General features: G+C 41.8%; 1 protein-coding gene across 1 annotated transcript in view; it reads left to right on the top strand.

Annotated features, from left to right (window-relative positions):
- LOC122760640 (NACHT, LRR and PYD domains-containing protein 3-like) overlaps positions 1-26,286 on the top strand; it is a 50,640-nt gene extending 24,354 nt beyond the window's left edge. Inside the window, exons 3-14 of the mRNA XM_044015772.1 lie at positions 9,633-9,725; positions 9,807-9,920; positions 13,288-13,416; positions 13,801-13,879; positions 15,395-17,469; positions 17,566-17,739; positions 21,915-22,088; positions 22,443-22,616; positions 22,707-22,880; positions 22,980-23,153; positions 25,538-25,584; positions 25,665-26,286. Coding sequence (XP_043871707.1) covers positions 9,633-9,725; positions 9,807-9,920; positions 13,288-13,416; positions 13,801-13,879; positions 15,395-17,469; positions 17,566-17,739; positions 21,915-22,088; positions 22,443-22,616; positions 22,707-22,880; positions 22,980-23,153; positions 25,538-25,584; positions 25,665-26,188 — 3,931 coding nt within the window. The 3' untranslated portion in view covers positions 26,189-26,286. The remainder of the gene's footprint in view (positions 1-9,632; positions 9,726-9,806; positions 9,921-13,287; positions 13,417-13,800; positions 13,880-15,394; positions 17,470-17,565; positions 17,740-21,914; positions 22,089-22,442; positions 22,617-22,706; positions 22,881-22,979; positions 23,154-25,537; positions 25,585-25,664) is intronic.
- Positions 26,287-27,268: the final 982 nt, after the last annotated feature.

Here is a 27,268-nt window from a genome sequence, read left to right as displayed (position 1 = left end):
CTACCCGCTCCAGTTTGCGTACCAACCTAGACCGCTCCGCTGAGGACGCCATCTCCACTGCTCTCCATCTGAGCCTCGAGCACCTGGAGGACAAGAACACCCACGTGCGGATGCTGTTTCTGGACTTCAGCTCAGCATTCAACACGATTATCCCCCAGGACCTGGTACACAAACTGGGCCCACTGGGCCTCAACACCCCCTGTGCAACTGGCTGCTGGACTTCCTCACCGACAGAACCCAGTCTGTCCGTGTGGGTAACAATACCTCAAGTGTCATCTCCCTGAGCACCGGTTCCCCACAGGGCTGCGTCCTGAGTCCCCTGTTGTTCACCCTGATGACCCACGACTGTCGTCCCAGGTACAACACCAACCACATCCTAAAATATGCGGACGACACAACAGTTGTGGGCCTCATTCAGGACAACAACGAACTGGCCTGCAGAGAGGAAGTGCAACATCTGGTGGACTGGTGCAGGGTGAACAACCTGCTCCTGAATGTTGACAAGACATAAGAGATCATCGTCGACTTCAAAAGATCCCGTCCCAGCCATACACCACTTCTCCTCAATGGTGGTGGAGGTCGTCGAGTACCAAGTTCCTGGGAGTTCACATCACAGATAACCTCAGCTGGACACTTCACACCACCTCCCTGGTGAAGAAAGCCCAGCAGCGCCTACACTTCCTGCGACGGATGAGAAGGGTGTCTCTCCCCCCTCCCATCCTCTCCACCTTCTATAGAGGGACCATCGAGAGCCTGCTGACCAGTGGCATCTCCATCTGGTCTGGGAGCTGCAAGGCCTCCGACTGGAAGTCTCTGCAGAGGGTGGTGAGATCAGCGGAGAAGATCATTGGGACTCCACTCCCACCCATCCAGGACATTGCACACAAGCGCTGCCTAACAAGGGCTCACCAGATCCTCACCGACCACACCCACCCCCAGCATGGACTGCTCTCCCTGCTGGCGTCTGGCAGGAGGTTCCGCAGCATCCCCTGCAGAACAAACAGACTCAAAAATAGTTACTTTCCGCTGGCCATCAGACTACTAAATTCCAAATAACACCCCCGGCACACGGGTGGTGTAGTGGTTAGCACTCTCGCCTTGCAGCTTAGAAGACCGGTTCGAGCCCCGCTGGAACAAGGGCCTTTCTGCATGGAGTTTGCATGTTCTCCCCGTGTGTGCGTGGGTTCTCTCCGGCTTCCTCCCACAGTCCAAAAACATGCAATGTATTAGGTAAATTGGACACTCTAAATTGACCATAGGAGTGAGTGTGAGAGTGAATGGTTGTTTGTCTCTAGCTGTGTGTGGCCCTGCGATGGACTGGCGAACTGTCCAGGGTGTACCCCGCCTATCGCCCGATGTAGCTGAGATTGGCACAGCACCTCGCACCCTCTGGTGGAGGATAAAGCGTTAGATGATGACTGACTGACTTCCCACACGATGTGCAATATTTAACTGTTATTTCTTCTGCTGCTTATAGATTTCATTCCTGTTCTTGTTGTTTTTTTGCACTACTTTTATATATATTTATATACAAAAACACTTATTTATTTCTTTTACTAATCACAGTACACAATAATCTACCTCAATTCAATGCTATGTGTTGGTTTTTTATCTGCTTGCCAAGCAACGTAATTTCGTTGTCAGTTTTCACTGCTGTGTTTTCTGTGCAATGACAATAAAAGGAAGTCTAAGTCTAAATCTAAGTCTAAAAGAGACTTAGTGACGTTCATAACAGGAGTGATCAATAGTACAGCCGAAGTGAAATCAAAAAGTGTTCAAATACAGCTCATCGTTAAAGCAGCGGTGAACTATTTGGGATTAGTGGGACTGACATGGGAAGAAACGAGGGAGAAGCTCACAAATCAGTTGAGCCAGGATGCAACATGTGTGGGTTGATATTGATCATGGTAATTCTTTTACAATGGAATGCGAGGAGCTTGCTGGCGAATGGACAGGAGTTTAAGCAATTTATCAAGGAAATGGCGATAAGACCAAATATAGTATGTGTGCAAGAAACATGGCTAAAACCAAGGATAGACTTTGTGGTACATGGGTATACAGTGATAAGGAAAGGGGGGGTGTGCCACATTCATTAAGCAAGGTATTCCATATAGGGTGCTGGAAAAGGGGGAGGATCAGGAGTATATAGTGGTGGAAGTGTGGGAGAAATAGGAGAAGGTGGTTATAATTAATTAGTCAGATATAAAAAAATAATATGGTGTGCAGATTTCAATGCCCATAGCTCAGTGTGTGTGTGTGAATTACAAACTAATTCAAATGGGAAAGTAGTTGAAGAGTTGATGGATGAAAGGAACTTGGTATGTATTAATGATGGGAGAGGAACGAGGGTGAACACAGCTACAGGTTATGAGTCAGCATTAGATGTAACACTAGTGTCAAGTGTCATTGCGGGCGTTAGTAGTTGGGAATTCTGTGCGGACTCGACTGTAGGTAGTGACCACTACCCAGTGACATGTTCGGTAGGAGAGAGAATGGAAGTAAGTGCGAGTGGACAAATCCCAAAGTGGGTATACGCTAAGGCAAAATGGGATCTGTTTCAGGAGATGAGTGAGGAAGAACTGACAAGAGTGGATGTTTCAGGAGGTATAGAGAAGATAAATGAGTACATAACCTCAGGAATTTTAAGGCCAGCAGAGGGAGCCATCCCCCAGAGTAAGAGCAAGATAAATAGGAAACTGGTACCGTGGTGGACAGAAGAATGTCATCAAGCTGTTAAAAAAAGAAACAGAGAATTTAAACAACTCAAAAGAACCCATCGTGTGCAGCAGCTAGTCCAATATAAGAAGGCACAGACAGTAGTGACAAGAACAATACACCAGGCCAAGAGGGCAAGCTGGAGAGAATTTTGTGAAAAAATAGGAAGAACGACACCTGTAGGAGAAGTATGGGAATGATAAAAAAGATGGGGGGAGATAGAAAGGTATGGGATTATCCGGTCATGATGTGTGGGGAGGAGACTGCACTTTCTAACAGGGATAAGACAGAAATGATGGCAAAGTCATTTGCAAGAGTACATGGCATTGAAAATCTATCAGAAGAGGGGACGAGGAGGAGGAGGAGGAGGAGGAGGAGGAGAAGGAGGAGAGAGAGAGAAAACAATGAGTCAGTATCCAGGTGTGCTAGACAGGAGGGAAGAAACAGGAGAAGCAACTGACGAACCATTTACTATGGCAGAAATGACGAGGGCAATAAATAAATCAAGACCAACCTCCCCAGGGAAAGATAAGATATGCAATATAATGCTAAAACAACTAAGGGAGAGAGCATTATTAAAGTTGCTGCTATTGTACAACAAGGTGCCTGGAAAGAAGCAGTAGTGGTCCCCAAAAGAACACCCAGTAAGGATCCCACACAACCCACTAGTTACAGGCCAATAGCCTTAACATCAAATCTGTGCAAAATAATGGAAAGGATGATAACAGAAAGATTAACATATGATCTTGAAAAACCAGAAATGCTGGCAAATGATCAAAGTGGTTTTGGAAAAGGAAGAAACACAATGGATGCAGTGATAAGGCTAGAGACAGAGATAAGAAAGGCACAGGCAAATAAAGAAGCAGTAGTGGCAGTGTTTTTTGATATTGAGAAAGCATATGATATGATGTGGAAGGAAGGATTATTAATAAAGCTGTGCAAGATGGGTATAAGAGGAAGGGTGTACAACTGGATTAAGTAGAGAATGGGACCCCTCAAGGGAGTGTGATTAGCCCTTTACTCTTTACACTAATGATCAATGACGTGTTCTCAAAAGTACCAGAGGAGATAGGTAGGTCACTTTTTGTGGATGATGGGGCCTTGTGGAAAAGAGGAAGGAATGTGGCATATGTTGTGGGCAAAGTACAAGGGGCTATTGATGAGGTGGTGGAGTGGGGCTATGACTGGGGATGCCAGTTCTCAGTGGAAAAAAACCTAGACAGTGTATTTTAGCAGGAAACCAAGAGAGGAAGGAATGAAACTGAAAATGTACGGGAATGAGCTGCAAAGAGTTGGAACATTTACATTTGTGGGTGTAGTGTTTGACTCACAGTAAATGCAAAAAAGTGATCAATGTGTTGCAATGTTTGACAGGTAGGAGTTGGGGAGCTAGTGTATGTGGCTTTAATACCATCAGTGTTTGATTATGGCAGCATTGCCTATGGGTCAGCTGCTAGATCAAGGCTTAAGAAGCTGGATGTGATTCAGGCACAGGCGCTGAGAGTCTGCAGTGGGGCTGTTAAGACAACGCCAGTACCTGCGTTACAGGTAGAGATGGGAGAGGTGCCTCTGGGGCTGAGAAGGAAGCAGTTGATGGGAAATGAGTCGATTAGAGTTAGAACTGTATAAGTTTATGTGTCGAGATCATTGTTCAGTGATAAGATCTGATTCTGTTAATATTTGACTGCAGTTGATGGAGTTGAGTGTAAAGTTCAGATCAGAGCAGTTATTTGATCACATTCATCACATTTCCTTCAGATAACACTTGAGAAAACTTTGGTCTGTGTTTTGTTCGCTGTTCAGCAGCAGAATCACTTCACAGACGTTCAGCAGCTTCATGACGATCATTTCTTGCTTTCACAAGGTAACAGAACTAAACTCATCTCATCACACATGTGAAAAAGAACTTTGTAACTGAGCTAAAACGTTTTTTTGGACTAGAACGCTGATTAGTTTTAGTCATTTCTAGATGTGATAGTTTTAGTCCAATTTTAGTCAAACTCAAAAAAGTTTTACTCAGTTTTAGTTTAAAAAAAGAAAGAAGTATAGTATTTTAACAAATCCATTTAGGTCAATAAGTAATGGAGATTACTGTTGGGCAGAATGAAATTTCCTCGGTCGGTGGTGCACCGCGACCGACTCTACTAAAAAAAAGGGGCGTCAACAAAATTATTTTGTCATCGTTGACGAAAACAACACTGTAACTGAGTGGACGTGATGTTTTTACTGTGAAGCTCATGAATCTCACGTCACTGACTCTTGTTCAGTGACTGAGGTTTTTACACAGAATGAATTGACCCTGTAGTGACACTGAGAGGCTTAAATGTCTGGTGTAATACTGCAAAATTGTCTTATTATGGGATGTGAACATGTCCTGGTTCCTCTGAACGTGAAGAAGGCCCAACCCTTTTGAAGCAGCTCTGCTGACACAGTATAAATGCTGACATCTGCTGGTTGACATGTGATATTACACACTGGAATCAGTGCTCACTGTTGTTTGTAGTGAGGTTTTATCATTAACATGAACAAAGTGGAATCTATCAGATAAGTATGATTTAAACCAGCAGAGGGCAGCACCTGTGATACCAAGCGTCTGCTCCAATCTCTGCAGTAGAATATTATGATCAATGGTGTCAAATGCAGCACTAAGATCTAACAGGACAAGTAAAGAAACTAGACCATTATCTGAGTTACTAACTTTAACTAGTGCTGTTTCTGTGCTATGGTTTAATCTAAAACCTGACTGAAAATCTTCAAACAGGCCATTAATGCGCAAATATTCACATCATTGATTAGCAACTGCCTTTTCTAAGATTTTAGAAACAAAGGGAAGATTAGATATAGGTCGGTAATTAGCTAAAATATCTGGGTCAAGGGTCACTTTTTTGAGAAGGGGTTTAATAACTGCTATTTTAAACGTTTGGGGCACATATCCAGTTAATAAGGATAGATTCATTTGAGTTAATATAGAGTTGTTAATTAAAGGAAACACATCTTTAAACAGTTTGGTGGGGATAGGATCTAACTGACAGGTTGATGGCTTAGATGATGAAACTAATGATGTTAACTCAGGGAGATCTATAGGGGAGAAACTGTCTAACTGTGCACCTGGTGCTTCTAAAGCTCTTGTGCTAGAAGATGAGTCAGTCCCAATATGAGGGAGGAGATGATCCATTTTTTTTCTCTAATTGATGTTATTTTATTCACAAAGACGTTGATAAAGTCATCACTGCTCAGTGTTAAAGGAATAGATGGTTCAGTGGAGCTGTGGCTCTGTGTCAGCCTGGCTACAGTGCTGAAAAGAAATCTATGATTCTTATTTTCTTCAATTAGAGAAGAATAATAGGCAACTCTAGCTTTGTGTAGGGCTTTTTTGTAAGCTACAAAACCATCTTTCCAGGCTATATGAAGTTCCTCTAGGTTACTGGAACACCATTTTCTTTCTAATCTACGTAACGTCTGTTTAAGAGCACGAGTATTGGAGTTAAACCATGGTGCTCGTCTCATCTGATTCACCACTTTCTTTTTCAGAGGGGCAACACGATCTAATGTAGTACGCAGTGAGGCTGCTGTACTATCAACAAGGTTATCTATGAGGGCGGGAGTAAAATCACAAAAGGTACCTTCAGATGTACTGACATATGGCACCGAGTTAAATAGAGGTTGCACTGTCTCTTTGAATGTATTCATATTATTATCAGACAGTATTTCTTATTCATGTTATTGTAGTTCATTATTGAACAATTAAATGTGAGTAAATAATGATCAGTACTCGGATAAGAACTCAGAGAACTCTGATAGAAACTCTGAATAAGGTGCAGGTGGACGATAAACTGTGACTATCATAATTGGTTTCTGTGATTTCCAACTAGGATGAGATAGATTAAGAATAAGGCTTTCGAACGATGAATATCCTGGTTTGGGCTTGGGATTGATTAATAATCTAGTATTAAAAATGGCTGCTACTCCTCCTCCTCGGCCTGAGCTTCTAGGAATATGGGTATTAGCATGAGTGGGTGGAGTTGACTCATTTAGACTGACGTAATCATCTTCATGTAACCAAGTTTCAGTTACACAGAATAAATCAATACAATTGTCAGAGATAAGATCATTTATTAAAACAGATTTTGAGGAGAGAGACCTTATATTTAATAGTCCACATTTGAAAGTGGTATTATTTGACTCTATTTTATTGTTGGTATTAATCTTTATTAAGTTAGAATGTCTAACTCCTCTTCTGTTTGTTATTGGTTTATTTACTTTATTTACTTTAGTTTTTACTTTAGTAGGTCGAGGGACAGACACAGTCTCTATGGGGTTTTTAATAGGTGACTGCTCTAAAAGAAGCACAGAGAAGCATGAAAGACTGCAACTCTGTGTCCTGGTCTCAACTCTGGATTGTCATGGGTTTCTAATAAAATGCCCTAAGCTGCTAGATAAGAGAGCTGCTCCATCCAAAGTGGGATGGACGCCGTCTCTCCTCATGAGCCCAGGTTTCCCCCAGAAGTTTTGCCAGTTATCTAAAAACCCAATGTTGTTTTCTGGACACCACCAGAAAATGAACATAGTTCCAAAGCCACTTATGAACAGTACCAGTGTCCAGATTTTTACTGGCTGATCCTTTCAGCTCAATACTCTACAGTGTTCAAGGATTCTTTTGTAAACCAGTTTCTACCAAGATTTCTCAAAGAAATGGCAAAATTTCAAATAAATTCCTGAAACTTTACAAATCCCAGTCTTTATTCACTGTTCTATAAAACCTTGGCAGCAAAAACAATCATCAGACGTCTGTGTCCACACAACTGAAGACGGAAGTGAAGACCCGCTGCAGCGTGGAGGACATTTCTGAATCTGTCACTCCATCTTCAAACGACTCCTTAAATCATGGGTGTCAAACTCTGGCCCACGGGCCAAATTTGGCCTGCCGTGTAATTTAATTTGGCCCTTGAGGCAATATCAAATTAACATTAGAGCTGGCCCGCCGGTATTATACAGCGGCACCGCTAATACTACAAATCCCAAAATGATCTGCTGTTGTTTTGGCGCATTGTTTTGTTATTTTATTTTCAAATTTATTAGCATGTGGAAAAAGTTAATGTTGATATTTACCTCAGAAGGCTGCAAATAGAAAAGAGGCATTCAATTTTTGATCTAAATTTTATTTAATATGCCATTGATGTTTTTTCGTTTGTTTTTTTGAAAGTTGATTTTGCACTATTAAGTTATATAAGCGTTGCTTGTTCCATATTCAGTGTTAAAACAAATCAGTGTAGCAAACTGAGCAATAATTAACGTTTCATTCATGCACTTTCTCTTGCTACTTCAAGGCTTGAATGTTTGATTCATTCATTATTGTTATTTTATTTTCAAATGTATTATTAGCCTGTGGAAAAGGTTTATTTTGATATTTACCACTCTGTATTTGAGTTTGACACCCCTGCCTTAAATCCTAAATCGCCTTAACATTCCAGTGCCACCTTTGTATCGGGTGTTAGTGTAACACCTGAATAGTAATTATAGTCTATTTTACAGATTCTGTTACAAAAGACTGTTATTTAACTATGTTTTACGCTGCCAGCAGGGGGCAGAGTCAGAAAAAGATGACTGTCAGCCAGGTAGTGGAGGAGAGTTGTTTGGTTTTGCTGGTCTGTTGTTGGTCAGAGCGTGCTCGGGTTTTGGTTCTGTTGTGCTAACTGAGGGATGCGTCGATCGAGCAAAAACCTCCTTTAACCACAAACACAAATGTTATAGTATAGTATCACGCAGGCTTCCTGTGATGACTCCGCCCACTTTGAGGAGGCACTATGACAGTGGTTCCCAAAATTTTTATGTTGGGACCCCCTTTGGAGGGGAAAATATGAAATGTGCAATTATAACTATAATAGCGTCATTTTTTAAACAATAAATACATTTGGATAACAAAGAATATTTTACAAATATCAATCATTTGCTGTGCAATTAATTTTTTTGTTTCAACAATACAAATGCTGTCATTGTTCTGTTCGGCTGACGTTGGCTTGTTGTTAGATGCACAGTTTTCTTTTTGTCCCTCAGAAACTTCTCTATTATCCAAACCTTGTCACCAGTGTAGGTTTTGTTGTGGTACGTCACTTAAATGAGTCCAGCTTACAGCGAGACCAAAAGTTCCGCCTGCTAAACTTTAGTTAGGACTTAAGAACTCGCTCCCCCCTGGAGAGTCTCCACGCCCCCCCAGGGGGGCCCGCCCCCCAGTTTGAAAAAGGCTGCACTGTGAAGTCATGGAAAACAACATGGCTGATACTAAACTGAGTCGAGTCGATTAGAGTTAGAACTGTATAAGTTTATGTGTCGAGATCATTGTTCAGTGATAAGATCTGATTCTGTTAATATTTGACTGCAGTTGATGGAGTTGAGTGTAAAGTTCAGATCAGAGCAGTTATTTGATCACATTCATCATATTTCCTTCAGATAACACTTTAGAAAACTTTGGTCTGTGTTTTGTTCGCTGTTCAGCAGCAGAATCACTTCACAGACGTTCAGCAAAGTCCAGATGTTTAACATACATATGTATCTATCTATTGGGCAGCTTCTTACCTGACCACCAGAGGGCGGGCTCTTCTGTTAAACCAGTGGACTCACCTGCAGTGAAGGGCTGTAAAGTGTGATGCAAACAGCGTCTTGAGTGAGTTGTGAGTCGAGCTGTGAACGAACGAGTCAAATCTTTTTAACGGCTCTTTGAAATGAACCAGTAACTGAGTGACTGACAGTCCATTATTAGCATAAACCAATGGGCTGTGCCGATTGTTCAGTCAGCCAATGAGGGTCATGTCGGCCAATTCTGTGGTTAAATAAAGTCTTCTTGCTGACCGGCCCACATTAGGTCAATGTGGTCCACCCATGTTAGCAGAACTTGTAATGAGCGAGTTTTATTCTCCCAGCAGGTGGCGCTCTGCTATGAATCAGATCAAGGCCAGTGAAGAGGAAGCTCCGCCCTCTAAAACCACTCTGTGTGAGGAACATGAGGGTCAGAGGTGAGATGAGGATCTCATGGATCATGTGACTCGTCTCCATGTCACAGCTCAGTGTTTTATTTACACATCATGTGTTTGTAGGAGGATCCATCAACAGGAACCAGACTCTGCCGGACCTGGACCTGGACCCAGCTGTGTGTCCATGAAGAGTGACCGGTCCATGGATGAACCTTTGTACTTCAAAAAAGAACAGAGGTCAGATGATGGAGGGTGGAGGTCTTCACAGGTCAACAACTTAAATGATCCACCATGTAGCCCCAGAGACACCTAATATTTAAGAATTCAGACCCAGACCCATGCAGACCCAAGACATTCTGGACCCAAGTCCCAAACAGACCCGTCCCCATTTAATCTCAGATCTGGACCCATGAAAAAATAAGAAATGTTGAATAATTGTGGAACAGTCCTGGCTCACGTGCTTGGGTTTGGGTAAAGTGATCTGACGATGTGGAAGTCTTAAATGTGTTAATCAGTGTAGTGTTTGACACCATCTGGGTCACACTCAACCATTTCTGACACAAACCTGTTTTCCTTGTGTCTCCTGATACTGTAGATCATTAATTAATTTATTTATATATTTCGGTCATGTCAGTTAGATCACTCATCACACAATACACATAACCGAAAGGGAAAGCGGGAGAAGCAAAAGCTTATCTAGTCCCGCCCCCATTATCCACAGAATACATATTTTCATCATACAACACATAAATATTCTTTTTCTTATGACATTTTGACAAACATGTTTCAGCATCAGGTAGCACTCAGAGATGTAGTAGTCTAGCTCTAGACAGTCAATCAGACTCCCATCCGTCCCCATTGTAGCCAGCCATGAAGGTCCCATCTGGGCAACTAGGTTCACTAGAACCTGCACTTCTTGTTGAGAACACTTTGTTGATCACATTCAGTGACGAGCTTAGCAGTTCCATCTTGGATCAATTGATTCTCCATTGTGACTCGGTTCACAGGGGCAGCTAAGTACTTCTCATGTGTTGACATTTGTGTTTCCGAATGTCAGCTGTTGTTTGGGTACATTCACTTCTTGTTTTTGTTTGGTTACATTTGCTTCCACTGCCGTTCCCACACGGTGTCTACAGATTTCTGTCCCTGACGTTTGTCATACTTTCTTCCTGGGTCATTCTGTATTGATTAATAGTCATCTCTACATACTTCTTTTTAAATACACGCTGTTTTGCTGATTTTTTCATCTCCTCGTCCAGATTATTCCACTGTCTGACCCCTGTGGGTCTTATTAGGATTTTAATGTAGTTCTTACCCTTCTCTGCCTGAACCTCATGTTCCCTCTTAGATTGTGTCCCTCCCCTCTGGTCAGGAATAATGTCTGTAGATTGTGAGGGAGGTTTTTGTTGGCAGCCCTGTAAATCATCTGTACTGTGTGGTATTTTATTAAGTCATATAATTTGAGTATTTTTGATTTGATAAATAGTTGATTTGTATGTTCTCTGTAACTGGCATATTGTAGAATTCTCAAGGCTCTTTTCTGGAGTATAAACAGGGGATAAGTAGTGGTTTTGTAAGTGTGTCCCCAGACCTCTGCACAGTATTGCAGGTGTGGAGAGACTAGTGCACAGTACAACAAGTATAGTGCCTTCTGGTTTAATAGTTTTTGTGCCCTCCAAAGTATGGACACACTCCTGGCCAGCTTACCTTTTAAGTGTCTGGTGTTATCGTATCGATATCGAGATATGAACATTCAAGATATTCATATCGAAAAAGCAACGATATAAACAATATAGATTTTCCCCCGCGCTCGCCCTGCATGTACAGCTCTGGCGGTCACAGTAAATTTCATTTTTACGATCGCACTTGAATGCACCACTGCGGCCAGCCAACCACAAACCTTATTTCATGCTTGCTGTGGATCGACAGCTGAAGCCAACCAATGACAAACATAGGAGGGCGGGAGGGAGACGGAGACTGAGACGCGCGCACACACACACACACACGGCGGGAAAGAAAAGTGACATGAGCGCGGAAGATAATGCGGCCGGTGGCGATTTTGTGCTTAAACATAAATTATCCTCCATTATTTGGAGGTATTTTGGATTTAAAAAGGATGATGTCAACCCGAGCGAGGTGTTGTGCAGGTCGTGCTTGGCGAAAATTGCGACGAAGCGAGGTAGCACAACAAACATGTTTCACCACCTGAAACAACACCATGAGTGTATTACAATGAGAGAAACACCGGGGACTTCTCAGTCATCCCAAAAGAAGTGTTAAGTGATGATGCGTTCACTAGCGTTACACCGTATGAGTCGACGTCCACCAGACATAAAGGCGTTACAGACGCTATAACAGGCCACATTGCAAAAGACATGGTACCTGTGTACACAGTCTCACAGTGAGTTCTCATCAATAAAACTGCACTTTCCATGTGGAAAGTTTCCACAGTCTTTTGTATTATGATGTTTTTATTTTGATGTCCATTAACTTGTATGTTAATACTAGTCTTACGGCCTTTTTCCCCATACAGCATATATTTAGTTTTCTCTAAATTTAGTGATAGTTTATTTATATTAAACCACACATGCAGCTTGGCCATTTCATTATTGACTGTTTCCACTGATTGGTTCAAGTCATCCCCCGAACAGAAAATATTAGTGTCATCTGCGAATAGTATTAATTTCAGAATATTGGATACCTTGCATATGTCATTAATGTATAGTATAAACAGTTTTGGACCCAGCAGTGACCCCTGTGGGACTCCACAAACTATGTCCAAGCAAGTCAATGTGTGTTATCGCCCATCTTAACATATTGAGATCCGTTGTGAAGATAACTCTTGACCCATTCCAGTGCTATGCCTCTAATACCATATCTCTCCAGTTTAGCTATCAAAATATCATAATTGATGGTGTCAAATGCTTTTTTCAGGTCTATGAATATTCCTATTGAATGTCATTTCTGGTCAACAGCATCAGTGATGGTTTCCACAGACTCAGTTAAAGCTCGCGCCGTCGAGTGGTTTCTTCTGAATCCATATTGACTATCGTATAGCAGGTTGTGTTAATGAAGTTGTCTAGCCTATCGTTAAATAGTTTCTCCAGAATTTTTGACAGTTGTGGTAGTATTGAGACTGGTCTGTAGTTAGTACATTTCTGTATGTCCCCTTTCTTGAACAATGGCACTACTTTCGCCACTTTAATTTTGGTGGGAAATGTTCCTGTTTGAAATGACAGGTTGCAGATGTGTGTTAGAGGTGAAACGATTTTAACTATTACTTTCTTAATTAGCTTCATGTCGAGGTCATCAACATCTGTGGATGTTCTTGCTAAGCATTTGTTGACCAGGTGTCTAATCTCTCTGTCCTTCACTGGGGTGAGAAACATTGTGCTGGGGTTTGTGTCTCTGTCCTTATCAAAGTGGTCCCAGTGAAGGAGTGAGTCAGGAATGTCTTTTGCCAGATTCGGCCCCACATTGACAAAGAATTCATTAAATCTTTCTACTATGATTTCCTTGTTATCTTCCTTCGTGTTATTGTCCAACCTTAATGAGATCAATCACAGCAGATGTTGTATTTACATGTCATGTCCTGTGTTTGTAGGAGGATCCATCAACAGGGACCAGACTCTGCCGGACCTGGACCTGGACCCAGCTGTGTGTCCATGAAGAGTGACAAGTCTATAGGTCGTATTATTAACTTCAAGGATGGACAAAAACATGGTGAACTGATGTAAGAATTTCACACATAGTAACACACACTTACATGATCCTCCACCAGGGGGAGCCTGTCTAGTCCAAAACATGTTGAATCCAGAAAAACACTCGTCTCCACTAAGCGTCTTCAGCCTGTCCTCGTCTCTGAATAAGTTTCCAGCAGTAAATCTAGTCAGAGTCCGTGATTGGTCAGGGACTCATGGACAAGCCTCTCTGATTGTGTCTTTGAGACTTCACACATAACAAACACTAGAGACTGTCCTTCAGGGACTTTTGTCTTCAACCTGTCAAACTCATGTCATGTGAACTTGGCTGAAGAAGAATCGTAGGTGCAGCACATTGAAAACCTGGTAGAAACAAATGATTGTTTAGTAAATGACACTGAATCTTTTCTCCTCAGAGTTGATCAGCAGAAGACAGAGGTTCTCAGTGGTCAGTCTGTCCAGCAGCATGGAGCAGACCTGGACTCCATATTTAAGGTGTGTAAATGTACAAACATGACACTACTGTTAATACTGAAGCAGAGTCCTGGGGCCTCATGTATAAACCGTGCGTACGCACAAAAAGACGGCGTACGCTTGCTTTCACGCACAGACGGCATGTATAAAAATGTACTTGGCGTGGAAGTTTGCGCATCGCAGCGCAAACTCTCGAGCTGCCGTGAGAATTTGCCGAGAGCTCCGCAAACTCTTGTCAGGTGGAGACGCTGCAATATTAAGCTCTGAAACTTATCACAGTGTTTGAAAATAATATTATTAATGTGTCTACAGTGACAAACATGAATTTTCTGTGACAAACAATACTGATACACCACGTACGTTTGAACATATGTGGATAACATCAGAGAGGACACTGAAGACGAAACTGATCCTGTGAGCGAACACACACACTACAGACCTGTGTGTGTGTGTGTGTGTGTGTGAGAGAGAGGGAGACTCACTTATTTACTTTGAGCAAATTACTGAAATTAGTTTTCCACAGATGAATATTTTCTTTATGTAACACAGTGATGTAAACACAGCTGCTGACATGAACACATGAACACATGAACACACGTCAGTCTATAATGTTTTAAACACAAAATAAAGTTACAGACTCATTTGTTGTAAGAAAACGGGACTTGAACGTTGAGTAGAACATTTTCTTTATCCCATTTTAATCCACACGATAACGAAATAACTACGAAAAAGTTATTCCGCCACCGCTGCGCCTTTCATCGGAAGAGAAAGGCGCAGCATCCACAACACAATCAGTGACAGTAATGAATGGTTACATGGAGTAACTCCGTGAACTCTGTCTGCTTATTTTGTGCGTAATGTGTGTAGATGATGACGTGTGACACTTATAGATTGTTGAAATAATCTGTAAATTCAGCTCACATGGATCAGTCATGTCTAAACATACATGTTACACCAGAAACAAACATGCACAGGATCAACTATCAATGCACAGCCAGTTTTTTAAGCATCAATATTAATATGAGAGCAGTCGCTGTGACCCTGACATTTAGTTCCTTTGTGTTTATCACTAATTCTAAAAAAAACAGACCAAAATAATCTATTTTTACAGATTTATACATCATAAATTGACGAGTTGATCGTGCACTTTCCTTCTTTTTCTTTTATTTCCCTCTTTCTTTGCTGCCACAGTTGTCCTTTTTCTTCAGGACAAAGGCGTTTTAGAGTCATTTGTATATTCATTTGTGGGTGGGCGTGGTGTGTTCCTCATTCATCTCCGCTCAGTTTCACGTTTGATGGGATGTATAAAGAAAAGGTGCGCAGGACTTGGCGTACGCACAGTTTTATAAATCTGAGATTTTCTTTGCGTACGTACTTTATAAATGTTGTGCGTACGCCGTCTTCTAGTATGAAAGCTGCACACTCTTTTATACATGAGGCTCCTGGTCCTGACAGTCTGGATGCTGCTCTGTGGACCTGCAGGACTTCACTCTGTCACTGATCATCTGAGGTTAAACTTCACATGTTCTGTTCCAGCTGCTGGAGGAGAACATCATCTGCTTTGTGAAGAACGAGCTGAAGAAGATCCACAAGGTTCTGGATACAGATCACACAGAAGTCTCAGAGAATCAGAGGGAGGATGAGGAGCAGAGGAGCAGCAGAGAGGCCTTTCTGAAGATCACAGAGGACTTCTTAAGGAGGATGAAGCAGGAGAAGCTAGCTGACAGTAAGAGGACTTTTAATGTGAAAGGAAGAACATCTTATTTTCTCAATGATCCACTCACTGATTTATTTTCTTGTGTTCTGTCAGAAATCAGAGCTTCAGCTTGGCGACGTGAACTCAAATCAAACCTGAAGAAGAAGTTCCAGTGTTTGTTTGAGGGTGTGGCTAAAGCAGGAAACTCCACCCTTCTGAATGAGATCTTCACAGAGCTCTACATCACAGAGGGAGGGACTGGAGAGGTCAATGAAGAACATGAGGTCAGACAGATTGAAAGAGCTTCCTGGAAACCAGACAGACCAGAAACATCCATCAGACAAGAAGACATCTTTAAAGCCTCAGCTGGAAGAGACGGACCAATCAGAAGAGTGATGACAAAGGGCGTGGCTGGCATTGGGAAAACAGTGTTAACACAGAAGTTCACTCTGGACTGGGCTGAAGACAAAAGCAACCAGAACGTACAGCTCATGTTTCCCTTCACCTTCAGAGAGCTGAATGTGCTGAAAGAGAAGAAGTTCAGTTTGGTGGAACTCATCCATCACTTCTTCACTGAAACCAAAGAAGCAGGAATCTGCAGGTTTGAAGACTTTAAGGTGGTCTTCATCTTTGATGGTCTGGACGAGTGTCGACTTCCTCTGGACTTCCACAACAGTGAGATCCTGACTGACGTCACAGTGTCCACCTCAGTGGACGTGCTGCTGACAAACCTCATCAGGGGGAAACTGCTTCCCTCTGCTCGCTTCTGGATAACCACACGACCTGCAGCAGCCAATCAGATCCCTCCTGACTGTGTGGACATGGTGACAGAGGTCAGAGGGTTCACGGACCCACAGAAGGAGGACTACTTCAGGAAGAGGTTCAGAGATGAGGAGCAGGCCAGGAGGATCATCTCCCACATCCAGACATCACGAAGCCTCCACATCATGTGCCACATCCCAGTCTTCTGCTGGATCACTTCAACAGTTCTGGAGAACATGTTGAAAACCAGAGATGGAGGAGAACTGCCCAAGACCCTGACTGAGATGTACATCCACTTCCTGGTGGTTCAGTCCAAAGTGAAGAAGGTCAAATATGATGGAGGAGCTGAGACAGATCCACACTGGAGTCCAAAGAACAGGAAGATGATTAAGTCTCTGGGGAAACTGGCTTTTCAGCAGCTGCAGAAAGGAAACCTGATCTTCTATGAATCAGACCTGACAGAGTGTGGCATCGATATCACAGCAGCTTCAGTTTACTCAGGAGTCTTCACTCAGATCTTTAAAGAGGAGAGAGGCCTGTACCAGGACAAGGTCTTCTGCTTTGTCCATCTGAGTGTTCAGGAGTTTCTGGCTGCTCTTCATGTTCATCTGACCTTCATCACCTCTGGAACAAATCTGTTGTCAGAAGAACCAACAACGAGCCAGCAGTCCATACAAACAAACAAACCTGAACTGAATCATCTGCACCAGAGTGCTGTGGACGAGGCCTTACTGAGTCCAAATGGACACCTGGACTTGTCCCTCCGCTTCCTCCTGGGTCTTTCACTGGAGACCAATCAGAAGCTCTTAAGAGGTCTACTGACACAAACAGGAAGTGGTTCACAGACCAATCAGGAAACAGTTGAGTACATCAAGAAGAAGATCAGTGAGAATCTGTCAGCAGAGAGAAGCATCAACCTGTTCCACTGTCTGAATGAACTGAACCATCGTTCTCTTGTGGAGGAGATCCAAGAGTCCCTCACATCAGGACGCCTGTCCACAAAGACACTGTCTCCTGCTCAGTGGTCAGCTCTGGTCTTCATCTTACTGTCACCAGGAAAAGATTTGGAAGAGTTTGACCTGAAGAAATACTCTGCTTCAGAGGAGGCTCTTCTGAAGCTGCTGCCGGTGGTCAAAGCCTCCAACAAAGCTCTGTACGTGGATCAGTATATAAATATTACTAAGACATATTCTAAAGAGCACAAGACAAACATGTTTAACCTTTTGTTCATCACTGTTTTCTACCTCAGACTGAGTGGCTGTAACCTCTCAGAGAGAAGCTGTGAAGCTCTGTCCTCAGTCCTCAGCTCTGTGTCCTCTAGTCTGAGACACGTGGACCTGAGTAACAATGACCTGCAGGATCCAGGAGTGAAGCTGCTGTGTCATGGACTGAAGAGTCCTCACTGTTCTCTGGAGACTCTCAGGTCAGAACTCTGACTCAGACTCTTTGCTTCTTTAGGTTCTTGTTGATGAAGATGTTTTTTTCTGAATCACTGAGTTTGTCATATCTTCTTAACTCCAGTCTGTCAGGTTGTCTGGTCTCAGAGGAAGGATGTTCTTCTCTGACCTCAGCTCTGAACTCAAACCCCTCCCATCTGAGAGAACTGGATCTGAGTAACAACGACCTGCAGGATCCAGGAGTGAAGCTGCTGTGTGATGGACTGAAGAGTCCTCACTGTTCTCTGGAGACTCTCAGGTTGGTGCTCAGCTGATTTATAGGGACAATTCTCTGATTGTTATTATTATTATTTTTTTTATAATTAATTTTTTATTGACATTCAGAAACAGACATTCACATCCGGCAAAACATACATGCATACATCTCACATCTGTTGTCTGCTCTAAATGCCTAGACAAAATAAAAACAATGAAAAAAGGAAAAACACACATTAGCAACTATGTACAAGTTAGGGAGTGATCCTTTTCGTAGTACAGTCATTGGTTTGTAAAAATAAAATCAAGTCTATGGAGTGTGACATATTTGAACCAGTTCCCCCAGTATGAAGCAAATTTCTCCAATTGATGGTTAACAAATGCAGTTATCCTCTCCATTTTATAGATGTCCATTGTAATGTCCATCCATAAATTTAAAGTTGGGCTTTCCTGTGACAACCATTTCCTGGTTATACCCTTTTTGCAGGCCACCAGCAAGATATTTAATTGATGTTTATCCCCGTTCAGCCATTCCTCAGGTATGTGTCCAAAAAACATAGCCTTACTCTCGAGGGGCATTTCGCAGGTAAAGATCTCCTGTAGACCATTATGTATCCCTCTCCGGCCCTTAATGACAGGACAGTCCCAGAAAACATGGTAGTGCTCAGCATTTGGATTTCCACAGTTCCTCCAGCAGACAGGGGAATTATCATCATAGTGAGACTTCTGAGAAGGTGTAATAAAGTACCTAATCAAGCTTTTCCATCCAAATTCCCTCCACTTCTGTGAGCTGGTACATCTCCATTGATACCTCCAAATTGTTGTCCATTCTTCCTCAGATATATTTATCCCTCCTTCCTTCTCCCATTTTATTTGAATATATGAAGTAGAGTGAGATTTCAAATTAGACAGACCCTTATATAAGCATGACACAGTTTTATTAATAGCTGCCGAATCGTAGCTTTTGTAAATAATTGAATTAGACATGTGTTTATCTTTGTTAGATTTTTCATCTTTGTATTGACGTAATGCCGTAACTGCAGGTATCTATAAAAGTCTTGTTTTTCTAAAACATGTGTCCTTTTAAGCGTTTCAAAACTGAGTAACTTTCCATCTTTCATTACTCTACATAAGGCTGTTATACCGTTAGCTATCCAGTCCTTAAATCTAGAATCCAATTTATTAGGTCTAAAATCCGAATCATAAGCACACCATTTAAGAGCCAAAATATCATTTTCAAGTTTATGTTATTTTATAATAATTTTCCATACTTTAAGGGTCCACGCCACCCATGGATTATCAATGTTATTTATGTGGGTTTGCAAGTTATTATCAGCTAAAATTGCGTGTATGGGGATGGAGGGCGCTGCAAAATAAAAAATATCTAAAATATCCTCATCCTCCCTTTTGTTTAACCAGCTGTAAGGTTTTGAGGCGAACTGCTATATACCTGGATAGCAGTTTGTCCCACTTGTTAAATTGGTTTTGGTTAATCTCTATTGGCAATGTTTGAAATAAATATAAAAGTCTTGGCAATATAATCATTTTAATGAGTCAATTCTTGAACTAAGGCTAAAGAAGGGAATTAAGTTCCATCTTCCTATATCATCCTTTATTTTTCTATGTATGGGTGAATAGTTATATTCCGATAATTTTGTAAGATCTTTTGGTAGGTTGATGCCTAAGTATTTAAAGGACTCTGTTTGCCATGTCAAGGGGTAGCTACTTTTGATTTCTCTTGGTGGGCAGTAGTTATATGAGAGTATTTGGGTTTTACTCATGTTGATTTTGTACCCAGATAATTGGCCATATTGTTCAAATGCTTGCATCAATTTAGGCAGAGAGTGAGTTGGTTGCGCAAGGTATATCAAAATATCATCTGCATAACAGGCCAATTTATATTCCGTCCCTTTAATAATGATTCCCTTAATATCTTCTTTTTGTCTGATGTACTGAGCTAGTGGTTCCTAATATAATGCGAAGAGCAGTGGTGACCATGCACAGCCCTGTCTGGTGCCCCTTTCTAGGGTAAAACTATTTGACAAATATCCATTGACCTTGACCCTGGTGGTAGGTTTGTCATATAGTGCCTGTATGGTTTTAATAATTGTATCGTGGAAGCCAATTCTATGCAACACTCTGTAGAGAAAAATCCACTTAACCGAATCAAAGGCCTTTTCAGCATCTACGCTCATCACAATTGCTTCAGTTTGATTTCTTTGTATATGATCCATAATATGTAGTGTCTTTGGTATATTGTCTTGTGTTTAGCGTTGGTGTATGAAACCTGTCTGATCATTATGTATCAGTGTCGGCAGGAATTCTTCTAATCGTTTGGCCATAGCAGAAGTAAATCATTTATAGTCCACATTAACAACAGAGATTGGCCTAAAAGAGCCACACTCCACTTTATCCTTGCCTTCTTTTGGTATGGCTGAAATGATTGCCTCCTTCCAGCTGGGTGGCGTTTGCACATTTTTTAAAGCCCAATTCAGAGTAGGACGTAAAACAGGTATTAGTTCTTTTTTAAATTCCTTGTACCACTCTGCCGTGTAGCCATCAGATCCTGGTGATTTGCTTAATTTAAGTCTACCAATTGCAACTTTTAATTCTTCTTCAGTTATATCCGCAGTCATCATTTTATTTTGATTTTCATCGAGAGTGGGTAAATCTAGGGAATTCAGGAAGCTGTCAATTTGGGCCACACTCCCACCTGGGACTTCAGAATATAAGGTTTTGTAAAACACTTCAAAAGCTTCCTGAATTTCATTTAGTTTATTTGTTATCGCTTTTGTCCTTGGATCCCTAATTTTATGAATTGTATTTTCGCTATCCTTTTTTTCAATTTCCATGCCAATACTTTCATAGATTTGGAGCCACTTTCGTAGTGTTTCTGTTTCAGAAACATTAAATCTTTCTCGATTTCTTGTGTAGCCAAATTATTAATTTCATTCCTGGTGTGTCTAATTTCTCTCAATGTATTCTGTGCCAAATCTAATTTCTGTTTTCCTTCTAGCACTTTTAGCTTGTTTTTGAAATCCTCTAACTTTTTATTCCTATTTTTTTCTTAAATGACGATATTGCTATAATTTTCCCTCTCAGAACAGCCTTCAGAGTATCCCATAACATGGGAGGTGAAACCTCTCCAGTATCATTGAATTCTAAGAAGAGACACATTTCTGATTTAATTTGTGCCTTAAAAGACAGATCATTCAACAGACTGGAATTCAATTGTAATTGGATTCCCATCTATCTTACCCCTTACTTAAAATAAACGTGCCCTCTTTATCACCCATTTCGAATACTTTTTCAAAATGTAGCTTGTTTGAAATGAGAATAGCAACTCCTCTTCTCTGCCCTGATTTATATGAAGAAAAAAACAGATTTGTAAAAGCCCCTTTTCTTTAGCTTTATATGCTCCTTGTCTGTCAAATGGGTCTCTTGTAAATAAACCACATGGGCTTGTTCTGTTCTCACTTTAGATAGGATTTTACTACGTTTAACTGGATTCAACAGCAAGAAATAGAAAAAAGGATAAACAAAAAGAGTGATCCCAAGGCTGGGGTCTCTAAGAAAAGACCCTGGCCTGAGCTAGATAAAATATCTAGCTGTGAGGGAAAGCCTCTCCCACCTGTGGGCTGAGGGCCCCCACCATGGCGCTCTAAAAAAGAAAAGAAAAGGTCTCTGTTCATTCCACAGAAAATGTGTCCTTATACCGCAACCCTCGCCTGTATATATATTCTCATCATGTGGTGAATATAGCACGTTCTGTTTAGCTTTCCAACTCTTCAAAAATCAGTCAAAGCTTATACTTCTTCTGGAGAGGATGGGGACGGCCTTCTGAAAGCTCACAGTTTCTCCTTGATACCCTTCTCTTGCTCCTCACCTGTCCCTGATTATTTTTTTAATTACATATGTGAATAGATTTTCTTGAACTCCTCCTCAGAATGAGTGGCTGTAAACTCTCAGAGAGAAGCTGTGAAGCTCTGTCCTCAGTCCTCAGCTCTGTGTCCTCTCGTCTGAGACATGTGGACCTGAGTAACAACGACCTGCAGGATCAAGGAGTGAAGCTGCTGTGTGATGGACTGAAGAGTCCTCACTGTTCTCTGGAGACTCTCAGGTCAGAACTCTGACTCAGACTCTTTGCTTCTTTAGGTTCTTGTTGATGAAGATGTTTTTTCTGAATCACTGAGTTCATCATATCTTCTTAACTCCAGTCTGTCAGGTTGTCTGGTCTCAAAGGAAGGATGTTCTTCTCTGACCTCAGCTCTGAACTCCAACCCCTCCCATCTCAGAGAACTGGACCTGAGTAACAATGACCTGAAGGATCCAGGAGTGAAGCTGCTGTGTGATGGACTGAAGAGTCCTCACTGTTCTCTGGAGACTCTCAGGTCAGCTGATTTAAATGGACAATTCTACTCTGATTATTTTTTTAATTACATATGTGAATAGATTTTCTTGAACTCCTCCTCAGAATGAGTGGCTGTAAACTCTCAGAGAGAAGCTGTGAAGCTCTGTCCTCAGTCCTCAGCTCTGTGTCCTCTCGTCTGAGACACGTGGACCTGAGTAACAACGACCTGCAGGATCAAGGAGTGAAGCTGCTGTGTGATGGACTGAAGAGTCCTCACTGTTCTCTGGAGACTCTCAGGTTGGTGCTCAGCTGATTTAAATGGACAATTCTACTCTGATTATTTTTTTAATTACATATGTGAATAGATTTTCTTGAACTCCTCCTCAGAATGAGTGGCTGTAAACTCTCAGAGAGAAGCTGTGAAGCTCTGTCCTCAGTCCTCAGCTCTGTGTCCTCTCGTCTGAGACACGTGGACCTGAGTAACAACGACCTGCAGGATCAAGGAGTGAAGCTGCTGTGTGATGGACTGAAGAGTCCTCACTGTTCTCTGGAGACTCTCAGGTCAGAACTCTGACTCAGACTCTTTGCTTCTTTAGGTTCTTGTTGATGAAGATGTTTTTTTTTTGAATCACTGAGTTCATCATATCTTCTTAACTCCAGTCTGTCAGGTTGTCTGGTCTCAGAGGAAGGATGTTCTTCTCTGACCTCAGCTCTGAACTCCAACCCCTCCCATCTCAGAGAACTGGACCTGAGCTACAATCATCCAGGAGACTCAGGAGAGAAGCTGCTGTCTGCTGGACTGAAGAGTCCTCACTGGAGACTGGACACTCTCAGGTATTCTCCTCCTCCTCCTTCCTCTTCATGTTCATCAGCAGTATTCAAACTTGTCAGCAGGTTCAGGTTGAAGATGTCCTGTTATTATGTTTTCCTCTGTCAGTGAGTATAACCAAACATTAGTGACACTTTTTAAACACCTCGTGAGAACGAGTGAATGTCACGTAGTTCAGCCTGAGAAACGACCAGAACCATGAACTGGACAGATCATCTGCACAGAGTAGCAGCATCATGTGAGAAGTCCTGGTACTGGGTACAGAACAGTCCTGGTCCACTTCAAACAGTCTACGGTCAAACTAAAGTAAAGATGTCTTTATTCTGTGGTGTTTGTAGTGAGTTGTGTACGAGATGTTCGTCATCTAACAGCTACAATCAAGTTGTTCTTCATTCTTCATTCAACGGTGAAAACACACAAGTTTTGGAAGCAGCAGTAACAGCGACGCGCCTCCGCAGCAGCAGCTGCATAAGTAGCCATGTGTTTCCTCTGTGACGCGCAGCTGAAAAAACCACGAAAGCACTGGAAACTAGGTCTCGATTCAAGCAAGCGATCAAACAACCGTAATTCAAATACAAAGTTTATGCTTTTTAGACCCACAATACTGCGATTTGATACACTGTAAAAAATACAAATGAAATCCCTCTATTTTATCTATTTTCTTTGTTTACTTGGTTTGTGCTGGGCCAACTTGTTGCTGGTTTACTCGTGGTGGGTTTCAAATGTATAAACAGAAGTTGTCTTCTGTGTTGTCCACGTGGTGGCGCTGCTGAGTAAATGCGTAGCCTCCTGAAACTGTGGTCTCTGGTTCTGCAGACACCGGCCGTTTCTCAATATCCATACTTGTGCGTACTTGTGCGTACTTGCTAGAAAATCCACGGCATGTGGAAGTTATATGGCATTTTTTTGCGATTTTTGTCGCCATGGTTACTTGAAACGCTTAGAAAAGTCATAGCACACAAGTCCCGGTCGAGCCGCACGTTTTGATATAACGTGTGGGGGTTTTCTCAAAACTGTGGGAGGAGTTAGACGTCAAAGTTTTGGGTGGAAGAATACAGAGAGACTGACAAGCCCCTCCCAAAGTCCCCTCTGCTCCTTACACACGCGCACACACACGCACACACACGCCTGTCTCTATCTCTCCAAAATCAGCAGAGAAAGCAGAGAAAACAGCATGTTTTAAAGTTGTCATATTTCAAGAACGGTTGATGATAGAGATACAATTTTTGGTTTGTGAGCGTCAGGAGGCTTTCGGCAACTCCCACATTTAAATTTGTGACAAACGGACGTTTTATATACTGAAAAAAATGCTAGAAAATCTATATAAGGTTAGTTTTGCTTTTCTGAGGCAGAATTGTTCGGAGATTCGGCAAGAACACATTCTCCCGAGCTGCTGCAGAGCTTGGTTCTGACGCCTGACTTGTGACTAAATCAAATCCCTTTGTTCGGTACAAGTCCTGTGTCAGTGGGGTCTTCTCCTGCATCATCAACTCATCACCTATCGTTCATAAGAAGAAGGAAGCCTGACAAAAACGACAAAAACGATAAGCTCCGCCTCTGCGGACGCTCGGCGCTCACTGTGCCCGGCACAGAGCAGCGTGACCTCGGCCTGTCCTGATGAAATGATCCGCTGGCTCAGACGTCGCTGTCATTAGATGCTCGGTGTGATCCATAGATTTGTTGTTGACGTGTTATTTTGTTTTTAATGGAAACGTTTTGACCTGACAGTTTAAAAGTTTGTATATTGTTAATGTTTTATTTATTCTAACTTTGAATGTTAGATTTATATTAAAGTTGCACGGTCATTGTATCTGTATTTAAATATAATATGTAGATATTAGATATGTAGAGTAGTATATATTTGTACAAGTCATATATATATACATATATATACTACTCTACAATGCTGTAATACATTTATTTTCCACATTGTATAATTTGTATTGTATATTTTAATAGAAATAAATTAATAAATGAAGTTAAATATTTAAAATGTAAAAATAATAACAACATATATATGCATTTATTAAAAGTATTTCATATGTTCATTTATCAACACCGTAGGTGGCGCTAATGAGGCTGCAGCACTGCAGCAGAACTACAGCAGAACAATACATACATACTTGCATACTTGAGTATTGAGAAACAACCACATACTTGTGTACTCCCGTACTTGGCAAGTATATACTCCCAGCGTACTTCTCAAGTATATACTTCCCAAGTAACAAGTACATACTTGCATACTTGAGTATTGAGAAACAGCCACCGTCTTCTCTTTGAAACACACCTGTCCTTGTAGTTCATCATTGTGTCCACCAGAGTGCGTCATTAAGACAACAGTTTGGACTCATGTTGGACAGAAACTCATTCAGACTGTTTCTTCCTCCAGGATGGACCATGCTGGAGAGCAGAGGTTAAAACCTGGTCTCAGGAAGTGTAAGTATGGATTTACAGGAAATAATAACATATCAGCTGATCATCAATAAACTGCAGCTGTGTCTCGTTGTCTTCATCAGATTCATGTGAACTGGAACTGGACACAAACACAATGCACAGAAACCTCAAACTGTCTGACGACAACAGGAAAGTGACCTTTGTGACAGAAGATCAGTCGTATCCTGATCATCCAGACAGATTTGAGTTCTGGTCTCAGCTGCTGTGTAGACCTGGTCTGACTGGTCGCTGTTACTGGGAGGTCGAGTGGAGAGGAACTGTTTATATATCACTGAGTTACAGAGGAATCAAGAGGAAAGGCAACAGTTTTGAGTGTTTGTTTGGAGATAATGATCAGTCCTGGAGTCTGATCTGCTCTGATGTTCATGGTAACTCTGTCCTTCACTGTGGGACAGAAAAATTCATCATGTCCTCTGTCTCTCACAGAGTATCAGTGTATGTGGACTGTCCTGCTGGGACTCTGTCCTTCTACAGCGTCTCCTCTGACTCACTGATCCACCTCCACACCTTCAGGACCACATTCACTGAACCGGTTTATCCTGGGTTCCGGTCTGTTGGTTCCTCAGTGTCTCTGTGTCCTCTGTAGGACATGAAGAGACAGCAGCTTCAGTGGTGGACGAGGTCAAAGCTCGTCTCAGTCATTCTTTGTTGAAACCATCAATAAATAAAGACTTAAAAAATCAACATGTCTGTCATTAACTGAGCCGCCGTCCTGCGCTGTGAGCGCCCCCTGCTGCTGAGAACCAGCCTGAAACACACAGGTTCACACACACTGAGATAAAAAGAACAAAAAGTGAATGTTTGAAAGTGAAATTAAAAGATACAGAAAGTAAAATCAATTAAAAATGAATAAATGCTTTATATAAAATAAAAAGAAAGAAGTCAAAATAATATAAAATAAAATTCAAGGTTTTCAATCCAATAGAAAACAAAGTAAATAAAGATGTTAAGAGTTTGACTCTTTGTCTGAAGAACATCATCTTCTCACTGACGAGCTTTTCTGTCCCAGCATGCACTGCTTCTCCTCCTCTTCATGCTGCCTGACAACAGCGCCCCCTGCTGCGTGTGAGCAGAACAACACTCAGAGTTACACACACACACACACACACACATGGAAAATGAAACACACATGAGCAGATTATGCCATGAATGAGGAAGTGTGGTTTCTGCTGTGATGCAGGTGAAACTGAGTGTGCGTGACCTCAGGATGACCTCTGTCCTCCTGCTGCTCTGTGAACGACAGTGAAGAACGTGTCCACAGTGACAGGAAACTCATGACACTCAGAGGGTTTTTGCACTTTCCAAACATCATCAGTGTCTGTGGTTTCTGTTTCTGTGGCTTAATGAAGAATGACATTTTCAACATCAATAAAAACCACATCATATCACTTTAATCTACTTTGTTGTGTTGATGACGAGGTACTGACACCTAATACAATCTATGTCAGATTAAGTCTACGCTCTTTTAGGTCATAGATTAACAGCTCCATCCACTCACTCTCCCACACCAAAGCCCATAGAGAAAACCAGTGATTTTAGCTGCGGGGACACAGGAGCTGCTGGTCCTCTGCTGCCTCGTGTGGTCACTTTGTGTCACTGACGTCAATCTGAACAAAGCATTTCAAACACTGAAGTGACAAAATAAGACATTTGAACTTAGTGATGG

Source organism: Solea senegalensis, unplaced genomic scaffold (assembly GCF_019176455.1).
Source record: "Solea senegalensis isolate Sse05_10M unplaced genomic scaffold, IFAPA_SoseM_1 scf7180000013854, whole genome shotgun sequence".
In the NCBI taxonomy this organism is placed as follows: Eukaryota; Metazoa; Chordata; class Actinopteri; order Pleuronectiformes; family Soleidae; genus Solea; species Solea senegalensis.
Note: the sequence above shows the minus strand (reverse complement) of the source record. Positions and strands in the feature narration are given on the sequence as shown.